Raw genomic sequence first — 15,317 nt, 5'->3', positions numbered from 1 at the left:
GTCCCGCAGCAGATGTCCACTGGACTTGCAGCAAAAACACCTTTTTACTTTGTTGACCACCGGCTGGTCTGCAGTAGCTCCTCCTGGCTGTTTCTCCGGCTCCCGACACCTCTGCTCTTCCCGGCTGTTGTTCCCTCTGGGATGCTCCAACAGCTGGGCTGAGGTCATCTTTCGCTCTGCACGCCTGTCCTCCTCTGCATACAACCGTCCGGTAACGTATTCCAGAGTCAGCTTATCAGTCTCTACAGACTCGAGGGAGTTGACTAGCATATCATAGCTGTCATCAAGGGAACTCAGGACTATAAAAACTTTGTCCTCTTCCCCCACAGGCCTCCCTCTTGAGGCTAGCTCCTGGAAACAGCCTGTTAGGAATTTTAGGTGGTTTACCAGGGAGTCCCCCGGTTTCTTCCGACACCGGTACAGTCTCCTGGTCAGTGTTATCAGTGAGCCAGCTGTCTCTCGCACATGGACAGCCTTGAGCGCATTCCACGCCTCACTTGCCGTCACCTTATCAGCTACGTAGACTAGCTGGCTGTCGTCCACTCCAAGGATGATCGTAGCCAAAGCTTTCTCATCCTTTTCTAGCTGGGCCTCTGCTAGTGCCAGCTTTTCGTCGTCGTCCTCATCTTCCTCAGGGGGCTGCGGTGGAGTTTCCACCACCTTCCACAGTCCCTCACGCTTGAGGAAGTGTTGCATGCGGACCGACCAGATGCTGTAGTTAGTGGCCGTCAGCTTCTCCAGCAACACGCCAGTTCTGGACTGCTCCATCCCTGCAGCTCACCTCCAGCACCCACGGCTAGATAACTGCCACCTGTACTCTTGCGCAGCGGAAGCGTGCTGGGCCCATAACCCTGTCGCGTATTCTACGCGAAGCTTACAGCAGAGACGCTAAGAGTTCCGGGTTTGTCCAGTTCTGTCTTTTTTAATGTGGGCTATTTACACAGGCATGTACAAAAGAAACAGTCCATACAGAGTACTTACAAACGAATACTCTCCTCCACCACAGCTCTACAGCACAACCACCATACAGGACAACCACCACACCAACCACACCCACTGTTACACAGGCTCTCCTTTTAAAGCAGGTGATACTAATTACACTCCTGCTGAGTCACTCTGACCCAGCAGAGTATTGCATCATCCTGAAGCCTGCAGGCTTATCCAGTATCCTGCAAATCCCAACAGGCTTCCCACTGGGGCACCTGATCGGCCACTGGGAGAAGAGGAATCTGGACTAGATGGACCTCTGGATTGGCATTGCCTTGTCGAGAAGACCATTTAAGATAAGAGGAGACCATTTTCTGTTCAACTCTTATGACGCCATCTTGGTTAGTGGTTGTAACATCGTGACTGGTCTGAATCATTCATGTTCCTCTCTGGGGCTCTAAATAGGGTCATGTTCTGAGTGTGACTTTTGGATGTGAATATATGAACTTGTTGGACTCCTTATTAATTGCTTTTCACCTAACATAGGGATTAGTTGGGTTTTCAGAAAGTTAAACAAATAGTATCAAGAAGGTCATGAGCATTACTTCAAAAATGGGGAAGAGCTGAAGCTCAGGGGAACAGCGTCTGCTTGGCATGGAAAAGCTTCCAGGTTTAGTCACTTGCATTTCCCATTTTGGACTGGGAAAGGTGCCGGTCTGAAATCCAGGAGAGCCACAACCACTCAGTGTAGACACTGCAGAGCAAGATCACACACATACACACACACGCCATGCATGGCATCTCCAAGATTGACTTTCTGTTCCCACAGTTCATGGAGGCTGGAGCTGAGAGATGTTGTGTTGTGTTTGAGAGGCCTGCTCCTCCCTGATTTGTTTTCCGGCTGTCTCAAGAAACCAGTTACAGTGATACCTCTGGTTACGAACTTAATTCGTTCTGGAGGTCCAATCTTAAGTTGAAACCGTTCTTATCCTGAGGTGTGCTTTTGCTAATGGGGCCTCTGGCACACAATTTCCGTTCGCATTCCGGGGCAAAGGTCGCAATCAGGAGCAGATACTTCCAGGTTAGCAGAGCTCGTATCCTGAAGCGTGTGTAACCAGAAGCGTTCGTAAGCAGAGGCACCACTGTATTGTTGTTAATTCAAGAAAGTTCTCTGTCAAGGCTTCCTGCCCCAGGAGGGGACAAACAATCTGCCCACACATTGCTGTGGTCCCCACGATGGAGGCAGAGACACATTATCTCCACATTGCAGATTCTCAGCAGTATACTGTATTTTTCGCTCCATAAGGCGCACCTGACCATAGGGTGCACCTAGTTTTCAGAGGGGGAAATCAGGGAAAAAAATATGAACCCCCCCCCCAGCTCTGGGAGCAGCGCACAGGCTGCGCGCAGCCTGTGCGCTTCTCCCAGACCTCTCTGCTTTTGCAGGAGGTGGGGGAATTCCCCTACCTCCCGCAAAAGCCCACAGGAACTGCTCACCCTTTAAGGAGCGCATGACACCTGTGGGCTTTTCTACGAGGAGGGAGAAGGGACTGATTGGCCGCGTCAGTCCCTTCTCCCTCCTGGGGAAAAGCCCGCAAGAGCCACGGGGGATTTTCTTGCCTGCCTCCCCGCTGCATTCGCTCCATAAGACACACACACATTTCCCCTTACATTTTAGGAGGGGAAACGTGCGTCTTATGGAGCAAAAAATATGGTAACTCGTGGCCCTTCAAGAAAGCTGAATGTTGGGAGATCCAGGACAGATAAAAGCATTTCATTGTGCAGCGCATAACTGAACTATGGAACTCACTGCCACTGGAGGCAGAGATGGCAACCAACTTCAAATCATGGAATTGCAGAGTTGGAAGGGACCATAATAATAATAATAATAATAATAATAATTTATACCCCACCCATCTGGCTGGGTTTCCTCAGCCACTCTGGGTGGCTTCCAACCAAATATTAAAAACAATATAGCATCAGACATTAAAAACTTTAATGATATACTGATATAACATCAGACATTAAAAACAGGGCCGCCTTCAGTTGTCTTTTAAAAGTAAAATAGTTATTGCCTTGACATCTGCTGGGAGGGCGTTCCACAGGGCAGGTGCCACTACCAAGAAGGCTCTCTGCCTGGTTCCCTGTAACCTCACTTCTTGCAGTGAGGGAACCGCCAGAAGGCCCTTGGTGCTGGACCTCAGGGTCCGGGCTGTATGATGGGGGTAGACAAGGGTCATCTAGTCCAGATCTCTGCAATGCAGGAACCTTTTGCCCAACATGGTGCTCAAGCCGGTAACCCTTAGATTAAGACTACAAGGGTACCTCAGGTTAAGAACTTAATTCGTTCTGGAGGTCCGTTCTTAAACTGAAACTGTTCTTAACCTGAGGTACCACTTTAGCTAATGGGGCCTCCCGCTGCTGCCATGCTGCGATTTCTGTTCTCATTTCTGGGTTAGCGGAGTCTGTAACCTGAAGCGTCGGTAACCTGAGGTACCACTGTATCATGTTCCACCCACCGAGCTGGGGACAAGACAAGGGGACAAATTCATGGAGCACTAGGCTGCTTTTAGCTCTTCAGCAAAATGGCTATGCTCTGCCTCCACAGTTCAGAGGCAGAAGGCAGAGCCAGTGTGGTGTTGTGGTTAAGAGTGGTGGACTCGTAATCTGGTGAACCGGGTTTGCTTCCCCGCTCCTCCACATGCAGCTGCTGGGCGACCTTGGGCTAGTCACACTTCTCTGAAGTCTCTCAGCCTCATTCACCTCACAGAGTGTTTGTTGTGGGGGAGGAAGGGAAGGAGATTGTTAGCTGTTTTGAGACTCCTTTGTTGTTTAGTTGTGTCCGACTCTTCGTGACCCCCTGGACCAGAGCACGCCAGGCACTCCTGTCTTCCACTGCCACCCGCAATTTGGTCAGACTCATGCTGGTAGCTTCAAAAACACTGTCCAACCATCTCGTCCTCTGTCGCCCCCTTCTCCTTGTGCCCTCCATCTTTCCCAACATCAGTGTCTTTTCCAGGGAGTCTTCTCTTCTCATGCGGTGGTCAAAGTATTGGAGCCTCAGCTTCAGGATCTGTCCTTCCAGTGAGCATTCAGGGCTGATTTCCTTAAGAATGGAGAGGTTGGATCTTCTTGCAGTCCATGGGACTCTCAAGAGTGAGACTCCTTAGGGTAGTGGTAAAGTGGGGTATCAAATCCAACTCCTCTTCTAAATCTCAGTTGCTGGGAGCCGCCGGGGGGGGGGGGGAGGCCAGAGACTTGCAGGGGAAATTATGATGACACACAAACGTTGCCAACATCATATAGGGCAGGGATGTCCAACAGGTCGATCGTGATCTAGAGCCCCAGGATGTTTTGGTAGATCACGGTCGTTTGCTGGGTCCCTTTCCTTAACGCTGGTAAAATATAATCCTGCCCTGCCCCCTTGTCCCACCCTCTATTGTTGCACAATCTGCAGAATGGAGTTTACTCAGTGAGACTGTTTGTTTCCTTAGCGATCTGTCAGTGGCTGTTCCCCTTTCTGCTTCCTCCTCCCTAAAAAAAGCTCAACAATTTCTCCCTGAACCCTACTGTGATTAGATTGCAGTCTCTTGGGAGTTGGCCACCCCTGATATAGGGGATGGAGCAAGGGGAGGTGGCGCTCAGGCAGGTGGGGGGGGTGTCTTTATTCCAACATCTGTCACCACCCCATGGAAAACGCAGGGAAAGGAGAGCAGGCTGCACCGGTCAGTAGTCAGTGGCCCTGATAGTGGAGCCAGAGAGTCCTGCCTGATATCTGAGTGGTCAATTCCACAGGCATGTGTTGTTCCAGCTGTTAGTATCCAAGGAGAGAAATCAGATGCACCTGCTGCCGAAATGACACTCCTTGGCGGACCACTGTGTATTTGGAGTGGGGCTCAGGAACACAGGGAAGGTGCCCTGCATAATGTATGGGGCAGCACAGCCCATGGGGCCCCTTCCGGAAGCTGCCAGACTGCAACTCTCATCCTCTCTGACCCCTGGCCATGCTGGATGGGTCAGGGGAGTTGGAGTCCAGCATTATCCAGAGGACACCCCATTTGATGCCCCCGATAGACAGAGTCCAGCCTGTAAATAAGGAACGTTAATGCATCCACTCAAAACACATTTAACTGAGCAGAAGCCCCACTCAATGCAAGAAGGTTTACTTCTGACAAGGTGTGGAGATGGCGAGGCTGTATTTGCAGAGGGCATTTGAAGCTGATGCCCTGTTCAATTTCCTTTTCTTTTTCTTCCTGTCTGAGGTCTCCAGAGCAAGGAGCTATTCTGCCTGATGTGGGGGACGGGGTTCGTTTTTTAGTCCTCTATTAATCCAATGATGCATGCATTTTCACAGCTGCATAAGGTCTTGTGGGGAGAGGAAAGTTTCCTAGAATTACAGAGTTGTGAGGGATCCTGAGGGTCATCTAATATCACCCCTTGCAGTGCAGGAAAAAATTGCCCAACGTGAGGCTCAGACGCACAACCGTGGGATTAAGGGTCTTATCCTCTGCCAAATCAGACAACTCAAATGGAAAACAAGACTGAAGGTGGGAAAATTTATTAGGACTCCTAAAAGTGTGACTATCTCTCTAAGAAGCTGCAGAGGAAATTCTGGGAAAAGGAAAGAAAATGCAAACCAAGAGCAACCCATTTTTTTTTTTTAATTTCTGCTGAATTGACTGGAATGAATCCTCTCAAAGGGCCCTTGGAAAACTGCCCAAAGGGCTCTTGGCAGGTAAATGGTTTTTATGTCAGTCACTCTGGTCTGGAGAGAAACTCCTGCTGGGCCTGAGAGGCAGATTTAGTCCCCTCAGGAGATACTGAGGTCGGTTTTATTTCCCCTCAGAGAAAAGAAAGGGAGGAGGGTCTCTCCAGAGAACGAGGCTCCTGAGAACGTGTAGAGTTCGGATCCTGAGTCAGCGTCAGAAAAAGACACACGTCCCCCTTCATAGTCCAGAGTCACCCGGATCCTCCTGGGCTTCTCACTCAGGGACAGAAGAGAGTAATAAGGGGAGGTGCAGGCAAAGTACTTCTCTCCCAACTTTCGCACAGCCCAGATCCCCTCCTCAGGGAATATGGAGAAGCTGCCCTTTCTCCTCACAGACTTCCTGGCGACCCCCAAACCCCACAATTCCCCACTTTCCACAGTGACTTCCCAGAAATGTCTGCCTGCTGTGAATCCCTGACTTCCCAACACATTAATCTCGTGGCTAAATCTCTGAGGATTGTTGGGCAGGGCTTGAGGTTTGTCTCCCCTACTCAGGCTTTTCCGATCCTCGGACAGGATGAGTTCAGGATGGGCTGTGTCTGGATCCAGAGTGACATTTGCTGTTGGGGAGAAGATGAGGGAAAGGGAAGATTAGGCAGAGTCAGCTGAGAGACAGAAATGGACACCTTGATAAATAAATTAAAAACACCAAAAAAACCCAGATTTCCTTTCAGATCAAGGGGATTTATTTGCGTCACATGCTAGACTGAGACTCCTCCTTGCAGACTCTCATCAGAATAAATATATTCCTTGATGGTTTTTAAATCAGTTCCCTTCACTTTCTTATATCTGATGTGTATTGTGCCTGCCCTCCTCTCAAACCAGGCATTTTCTAAGGGGAAAAACCACCCAGTAAACCTTTTACTCATCTCTTCTGTGTTATCTAAGGGGAAAGAGAGGAGAATTGGAGGAGGCAGGAGAGGAGAGAAGCTGCTTTCCTCTGACAATCTCTGTGGGAATTGGCCTTTGGGGACCTCTGGGTTGGGCTGGGAGATGAGGACCCCACTGTTATAGTAGTAATAATAATAATAATAATAGGGACGCGGGTGGCGCTGTGGGTTAAAGCCTCAGCGCCTAGGACTTGCCGATCGAAAGGTCGGCGGTTCAAATCCCCGCGGCGGGGTGCGCTCCTGTCGCTCGGTCCCAGCGCCTGCCAACCTAGCAGTTCGAAAGCACCCCCAGGTGCAAGTAGATAAATAGGGACCGCTTACTAGCGGGAAGGTAAACGGCGTTTCCGTGTGCTGCACTGGCTCGCCAGATGCAGCTTGTCACGCTGGCCACGTGACCCAGAAGAGTCTGCGGACAGCGCTGGCCCCCGGCCTATAGAGTGAGATGAGCGCACAACCCTAGAGTCTGGCAAGACTGGCCCGTACGGGCAGGGGTACCTTTACCTTTACCTTTAATAATAATAATATAGTGACATTTGCCTACTGCCCTTCATCCATAGGTCTCAGGGTGGTTCACAGCATAAAAATACAACACAAAATCACATACTGTATAGGTGTCCCCTCACTTTTGCGGGGGTCACATTCTGGGCCTTTGTGCCCACAATTTTACAAAGGACTGCTTATTCCATGCATCTCTTTTGAATTTAATATATACCATAAGACTAATTCCCTGCTGGAAAGGAGGAATAACTCAAAAAGTTACCAGTCAGGGGCTAAGGCAGTCATGATAGGCAAGTGTAGAGTTGCTGTATTTCGAAGAGCAAAAAGAGGACACATTTGCCAACTTCTACTCTTAACCATGGATCGCTATGACAGCACTCGTTTTAAATACCCCTACTCTAGGTAGGCTTTCACAGCTGTGATATACTGCTAGTAGCAATGTTCTTAACTTTCAACAACCAAAGAATAATAATAATAATAATAATAATACCTATTGCTCCCTCGCTTGCCACATGAAAATATTTGGGCTCATGTTCCCATCTTTGTGAACCCAAGTGTGCACAGAACAATTTATTAAACTGTTAAACATGTACATATGGACTCTCCTTAAGGGCAGGGGGTGTTAACTCTTGCCCTCCCAGACTCCTTCTCCAAGATCTTGTAGCTGAGCCAGCGTCCTTTTAGTTCAGCCACAAGAGAAGGGTTTTATACAGGACGTGGCCAGCTTAAGATGCTGCTCTGTTGCTTAGATGGGTGCCTTAGATCTGAGTCTAATGCACTAGAAATTTTTTCATGGGTTACTGTAAAACAAATCAAACAACTTGAGACATTTTGCCAAATTTGAAAAATCCGCCCAGGGGAGAAATTTTAATCATGAAAATAGAAGGCCTGTCTGAGAAAAAGAGGACAAGTGGCAACCAGTCCTGAAAAAGGTCACATGGAAAAGCAACCCAACTCTCTCCCTCTTTTATCTGACGCTTCTGGGCAATTTCTCTCCCCTCCTTCTGCATCTTCAAGTCCACCCTCTCTTCCCTTGTGGTAGAAACAGCAGGGCGAGAGTCAAGCTGTACAGAAGAGACTCTTAACCCCCATGAAACACTAGTCCCCCCCTCCTGAATCGGGGTCTCCATGTGAAATTTACCTCTTTGAAGATGTCTGAATGACTGAATATCTGAGGAAGCAAAAAGACAGGCTTAACAGGCTACAATGCAATAGTTAAAAACAAAACAAAAATATTTTTTACAAAATATAACTATAACATAGCATCAGTTGTTATTTCAGGCAAAATATTAAATCATGCAAAGATGTAGGCTTAGTAGTGATGTTAAATATTCTCCAAAAGATTATTCTTGAGAATGTAATATTACTAGGCCTAAGTAATTAAGACAACTAACGTGTCTAGCTGTAATTCCTGCATTGCAGGGGGTTGGACTAGATGATCCTTGGGATCCTTTCAAACTCTGCTATTCCATGATTTCATGGGGAAATAAAAAATGTTTAACCATACTAGAAAATGGCGGAATACAATCATTCAAAATCCACAAATGAAATGGGTGTCTGAACTGGATGGATGAAGAAAGGTTTAATATCTGCCCCAAATAAGCTGGTGGGGAAAAGCTGTTGAAACTGGCATTTCCAAGCATGCTGACAAACCAAATTGCAGAGGGAAAATCGACAGAGCTTTGCACTGTACTTACAAGGGTCTCATGCAATGGGAAGTCCCCCCTCATGGAATGGGGCTGGTCTCCTAAGAACTGGGGGAACTCTGAGGAGATGGGGATTGGCTGAAGCACGAGAAATGGTTGGTGAGGTTGAAACTGAGGAAGAGGTGGCCCAGGCCTTGGCTCTGCTGCTGGGAGGCCAGCCTGGCAGGAGGTGGAGGAGGGACTGGGTGCTGGCAGGTGCCCCTTTTAACACACTTCATGAGGGGGAAATCCAAGCAAATCTAGAGAAGCCCCAAAATAATATCATCAGATTATGTGGAGGGATAAGAAAATGCAAGGGAGATTCCCTATACATGAGAACTCGACAAGATGGACATTGGACTGACCCTGCAGGATCCTCCTTAAAGGCTTTTGTAAGATATTGTAAGGCTCTGAGGTTATTCCCTACCACAAAGCAGTATATACATTTTATGAAAGAAAGCAAAATCTATAAAATTAAGCAGGAAACCAGGCTACTAGTCTATAGGCAGGAAAGGAACAGACGACTGGTGTGCAGGTTCTTCTCAGGGAACAGCTCTGCCCCCAATCCAAGCCTTCAACCTCCCTCCCAGTTCATTCATGGGACAGACAAAGAACCCAAATGCCAGTAGAGGACTGTTTCCCAGAGTTACACCATTGATGGGGGTCCCAAAGTCTGCAGAAAAGACAGTTCAACACCCATGAAATACTAGTCCCTATCCCTCCTGCGAAATTGTTCCTCCCCTGTAAATTTACCTTTCTGAAGCTGCTTTCTGAATAACACAGCATCTGAGGAAGCAAAAAGATATAAAGTGAATTCAAGTACAATTATTAAATATTAATTAAATCGTACAAATAATAATCAAAAACTAGAAAATCATAGGAAGAAGCTATGAAAATAACTAAAGCTTTAAATGAGAATGGTGGGGGGAATCATTAAAGCCAAAATTGTGAAACATAAGTAGAAGCAAAGGTTGCTGTAGAAGGATTGGCAGAGATCTCATGCAAAAGGAATTCCTTCCTCACAAACCTTCTACAAATCTTTAAGGTTGTTAAGAAGCATAATTGTGCCCTTTGGGGCTCATGTGCTCTTGCTTCCACTCTCAATGGGGGAACTCTCAGGAGATCTTGAAGGCTGAAGCCCTAGATATGGCAGCTGCAGGGGGACGTCTGAGGAGGAGACGGCTCAGGCCTTGGCTCCACGGCTGAGGAACAAGCCTGAGCAGGAGGCAGAGGGGGAACTGGGGGCTTCTTAATGCCCACTGACTCCATTCAGAGAAGGAGAACCTCCAAAAGGACAAACTAAGATTGTGCAGACAGGGAACCACAAGGAAAAGGAGGTTTCGTATAACTGTAAACAGATGCACATTGGATGAAAAAATCCTCACTTTGCTCTACACTCTGGTTCAGGCTTTCTTTACAGGATCCAGCGTCACAATATACATGGGCCATTCTGGGGGACAGGAAATAAGACTGGAGCAGGAAGAAGGAAGGTATCCTGGGGTTACTCAATTCCATGCAATAAGAGCCTGGTACGTTCAGTTCTGAAGAAACACAATTCCCAGTGTGAAATCCTGGCAGCCAGTTTTCATTACCTTCCCATAGATTCATTCTATCCTCCACAAGGTGATTTAGATCACAGGATTCCAAGATCCTGTTCCTCAGTTCTGGAGGGAAAGCCAGTGGCTTCTCTGGACTTTCTCTTTCCTCATACCTGGTGAAAAGAAAAACAATGAATGGCCCCGTTGTGGTACTGTCTCCATAATTATTGCAGGAGATCTCAATAACATGAACAAAGTTGAAGTTCATTTCCCAACAGGTAATTTCCAGGATTCAGCTTCATCTCTTGACACCCACCTCCAATCCCTGGTTGGTGGCTTCCTAAGGATGCTAAACAGCACAAGGGATAAGATGTAACCCCAAGCGACACCACCGGAGGGCTCCCATGGCTTCCAACAATGCTGCCCCCTAACAACTTTCTGGGAAGGTGCCAGGACTTAAGAAGCAAACCCCTGAGGTGGAATGCCTGCAACCCCTCCCTCCCTGAGCTTCTCCAGAGGGTGTGAGTGATGTCCAAAGCTGCCAAGAGTTGGGTGGCAGCTACTTGGACAAGATGCTACTTGGACATTGAAATCTGTTGATACATCCTAAGCTCTTCCCAAGCATCTTTGGCACTTTCTCTTCTAGATGTTTGAAATTACCACAAAGTCCATGAACAGAAAGTGCAAGAGAAATAAAAGAGCCCCCATCCCTGTGTGAAGGGATGTGGGGGGGGAGAGGGAGGGAGGGAGGAGGCAGCTGACCTTGATCCTTGGAGGGAGAATTGGGGGGCTACAAGTTCAGAAGAGGGGGCCCTGCTTTTACCTGTGAGGTGCTGCAGCGAGTGAGTCCTACAGTCTCCCCCCTGCAGCCCCTGGAGGGCCATGTCTGAGGTTCTTGCATCTCAGCTTCAAAGAGTGATGCTAAAGGAAATGAGCCAGATCCACTTACCTCTGCAAGGTCCTTCTCACATCCTAGAGGGGGAAAGAGAAGGGAATTCACTGCACACCACAGGCCACACTAGGAAGACCCCCTCAGACCCTGGCCCTGGGATGTCAGTCTGCCTGGCACATGCCAAGGTTTTGGGTAGGGATGGCGGAATCAGCCAGTTCGGGTTTCTCACAGTTTTTATTTTTCAAATCTGAAATTATTAATTGTTCCAATTTCAAGTTCTCCCCATTTCCATATTTTAATAACTTTAATCCAGTTTGCATTGTGCTATTCAGACATACGCAAACCTACAGGATAATCCTGCCAGGGCACTGTCCCAGTCCCCAAATTTCAAATTCTATTTTCCATCTGGAAACAAAAAAAAATGCACCTGCAGCATAAAATGCCCCCAAAGGGGTAATAAAACAACTCCGTGTTTCTTTGGGTTCATCCACACTTCTGCTTTTCCTGTGCCCACAAAACACAGATCCAAGTGGTTTTCCCTTTGCCCTGCCGCTTTCCCTCAGGAAAAACCTGCTCCTTAGAGTGAAATCAAAGCAAATGTCAATCCAGAGAAAACCTGGCTGAGGTTTGCTCTAATTCAGCAGTAAAAAGAGGGTTTTCCTGGAGAAAAGGGGTGGGACAAGCAGCAGTCTGGATGAGTCCCTCTGTCTTGCTCTTTGGTCACTGTGACTGAGAACCATTTTGGGCCGATCTGTATCCATGGGGAAGGGGATCAACCCAGAAGTTGTGCAGGAAACGGGAAGAGAAGCTTGGTCAAGAGACTAGGTCATGTCGGAAGGAGGCCTGAACACACCCTAGACGAAGCCCCCCACAGCTGAAAGGCGTTCGGAGACAAAGCATCAACAAAGAGCAGAAGATCAGCTCCCGTTCCATCAAGAACACAGGTGAATCGCTTGTCTGCATTCTGGTGAGTTAAGCATCCCAGGTCTCTCTGGTCTTCCTGTCCATTACAAACCTGACTAGAGGCTCCATCAACTCAGCCCCTGCACTCCTTGCATACATGAAAGGGGCTGCCTTCTCCTGGAGCCTTGGGCTGTTCCTGCCACCATCTTACCTGCAGGAGTTCATTCGCTGGCTGCTGACTCTTCTCCTCCATCTCCTGGATGATCCTCTCAAGAGAGGAGAGTTTCCTGGAGAGTCTGGCCAGCTGCTCATCCCTTCTCCCTGCAATCTCCTTCTCCACCTCTTCCACATGAGTCAGCAGACGTTTCTCTTGTTCTTTCAGGAACTGGCGCAGTTCTCTGAACTTCTCCACAGTCTTCAGCCTCTCCGTTTCTGTTAATTTCTGCAAGAAAAGAGGAGGTCTGAGTGTGGAAGGTGATCAGCCTTCAAGACATCAGGAAGAGAATTGTGAGAATTCCACAGGGAGGACACTTCTGATTTTTCAGAGACAGGAAACCTTCAGTGGCTAAAGAAGTAAACCTTTATTTTGAGGGGAGGCCCTCTCCATTGCTGTTCCTGTTGACTTCTAATTTGGAGAGGGCTACAGCCTAAAGGAAGGAGCATTTGTTTTCTAGCCATGGATATGTGGGATGTAAAAACGTATTGCAGTCAAATACAACAGTCCTACAATGCACATGCTGGGGAATGCTTTGTATCACTCAGGAGAAGACTTCCTTTGCATGTGAGTGAATGTGAGTGTGGTCTGTTCTTGGGAGAGGAGCACACAGCCTCCATGTTCTGCTCCGTGTCTTCTCCATTGTGTGTTCCTAAGAGTTAGGAGAAGTGACTGCTAAGTCGCAGTCACTTGAGACTATTTCTATTATGGGATAATTCACAAAGTTATATGTTGTTCTGTAAATTAAGTCTGCCTTCAGGAATCTCATTGTGAACTGGATGATTGTAAGTAAACTAGTTTTATGTTGACTTTAATCAGATGGCCGTGTCTATTCTTTTAGGAGGGATATAAAAGAAGGAAACCAGGAATCATAATAGTGAGGCTCAGATGAGCCTGCAACTAGCTAACCGCTGTGTTATTTAAAAGGGGGATTATTTAATAACTCTGCTAAGTTATAGAACTTGCTAGCGAAAGTTATGAAGGATATACAGTAATAAAATAATATATCTTCTCCTGCCTCCCTAAACATCCCCACAGGATATTCCCTGCATGATTTGGGGCATGGCATAACCAGAGTTCAGAGTTGTTCAGAGAACGTCCGTGGACATAAAACACCCTCAGTTTAGACTGGGACCATGGAGGTGTAGGAAGGTAACAGAAACAGAGGAGGATGAGGAGAAAGTGCAGAGTTTATTCCCATAGGTCCCTGAATTTCCTAAAGATGAACAAAGCACACATTTAGAAGGATAACTCTTTAGTAATGTTGATGGTAAATCAGGATTTGAATTGACCTACTTCCACCCTCTCAGCTCACAATTCCTCAGGCTTGTCCTTGACTGCTATTCACATAGTAAATGACAATGGGAAATACAGTGGTACCTTGAGTTACAAACACCTCAGGTTACAAACGCGTCAGGTTACAAATTCCACTAACTTGGAAGAGTTACCTTGAGTTGAGAACTTTGCCCAGGATGAGATTTTAAATCGTGTGCCGGCAGCACAACAGCAGCAAGAGGCCCCATTAGTGAAAGCACGCCTCTAGATATGTCGGAGCCAGCCGTCACAAATGGCGCTTGTTTAGCATAAAATAAAGACACAGAGAGCCAGCAATATTTTCATAGACGGAGGGCAGCTCATTCTGCCTTCTTCTCCCTCTCCGATAACTTTTATTATCCTTTGTTCTCTCCTGTAGCATGGCCATTTGCCAATGTCTCACGTTACCTACATCCGGTCATGGCTTTTACCCACCCATCGCCATATATGGTAATGCACTTTATACACTGCAAGACACGGACATGCAGGTCACTGAGATCAGCAAGGCACCAGGTGGCGCTATTTGCCATGACTTCCTGGCTCCCACATGCCCTCTTTCTTTATATTTTTAATCACAGTCATATATATCAGTACCAAAACGGTTATGTCGAGCGCAATAGGCGGCTGTTGTGAGGCCGGACGCAGGCCGCTGACGGCAGAACCATGCAGTACATATAGAAATTAAAGAAGACATTGTATACAGCAACACAAAATAATGCAAATAACTACTATAATCAATAAATGTCGAAGCCAACTTCCATCCGGAAGCCAAGAAAATAAGAATTCTGATTCCAAGCTGCATGGTAGGCTTCCTTTCTAGTTTATTAGCCATGCACTGGTGTCACTCCTATAGCACTGAGATTGGTCACTGTATGTTCCTGTAAGAGAACAAGAGCTATTAAACGTGAATTTCAATGAATATTGACAGTTTGGATATATGCCCCATGATTCTTTCCCCTCTCTAATTTGAAAACAAACGGGGGTAGGCTCATGGAGGGTCAATTGTACTGGAGGCCAAAAAGTTTGCTTAGGGGATATAATATTAGTAAATCGAAAAGATCCATTGACAGGCACACCATGAAGCATTATGCCTGAATGACTGGCAAAAGGCGGCATGTCCATACACAACCAACATTTAGAAGCATGCAATAACTGGCAAACTTAATCATATCTTGTACAAAAATATTATTCCTCCATATCTTATGATAATTTTCTCCCCTAAAAGTCTTATTCAACAACGCTGTTCTTCTAGTTCGAGAGTGGCTGAGCCGTGGATACTGCCAGCCAGAGTAGGATTCAGGCGACAGCTGCTTGCCAGCCGATAAGGTGAAATATGGTGGTTTCAACTGGACTGGGTCGTCTGCTTCTCTTCCTTGTATAACGGTGCAGGAAAGGATGGCAAGGCAGATGGTGAGGAAGGCAAACACAGCCAGATGCAGCTCGTGTGCAGCACCTCTAGGTGGCGCATGTGGAAAGGTTTCAATGCTTCATCCACAAAATGTTGACAAAGTGTAGGGGAGTTCCGCATGCTCTGAGGCAGGACAACCCACTGATATCGCTGGGTGGGCTGCAAATTGTTATATACTGGCAATGTAAAAGCAAACCGTTCCTGTCTGCTGGGGCCAGTGGGATGAAGATGGTTCAATGTGGCCAAAAGTCAATTGTTCAGAAATAAGCTGTTCAGAAAC

General features: G+C 47.2%; 1 protein-coding gene across 8 annotated transcripts in view; it reads right to left on the bottom strand.

Annotated features, from left to right (window-relative positions):
- Positions 1-5,074: 5,074 nt before the first annotated feature.
- LOC309364676 (zinc finger protein RFP-like) overlaps positions 5,075-15,317 on the bottom strand; it is an 85,747-nt gene continuing 75,504 nt past the window's right edge. For 6 of the 8 annotated variants that reach the window (XM_081902423.1, XM_081902418.1, XM_081902420.1 and 3 more), the window contains 6 exons: positions 12,313-12,543; positions 11,256-11,278; positions 10,361-10,479; positions 9,522-9,554; positions 8,225-8,254; positions 5,075-6,255 (listed from right to left, as the gene is read on the bottom strand). In XM_081902423.1, coding sequence (XP_081758549.1) covers positions 5,738-6,255; positions 8,225-8,254; positions 9,522-9,554; positions 10,361-10,479; positions 11,256-11,278; positions 12,313-12,543 — 954 coding nt within the window. In that variant the 3' untranslated portion in view covers positions 5,075-5,737. The remainder of the gene's footprint in view (positions 6,256-8,224; positions 8,255-9,521; positions 9,555-10,360; positions 10,480-11,255; positions 11,279-12,312; positions 12,544-15,317) is intronic. The other 2 variants (XM_081902421.1, XM_081902424.1) reach the window with 1 other exon arrangement.

Source organism: Podarcis melisellensis (genome assembly GCF_964234715.1).
Source record: "Podarcis melisellensis genome assembly, chromosome: 2".
Lineage (NCBI taxonomy): Eukaryota > Metazoa > Chordata > Lepidosauria > Squamata > Lacertidae > Podarcis > Podarcis melisellensis.
Note: the sequence above shows the minus strand (reverse complement) of the source record. Positions and strands in the feature narration are given on the sequence as shown.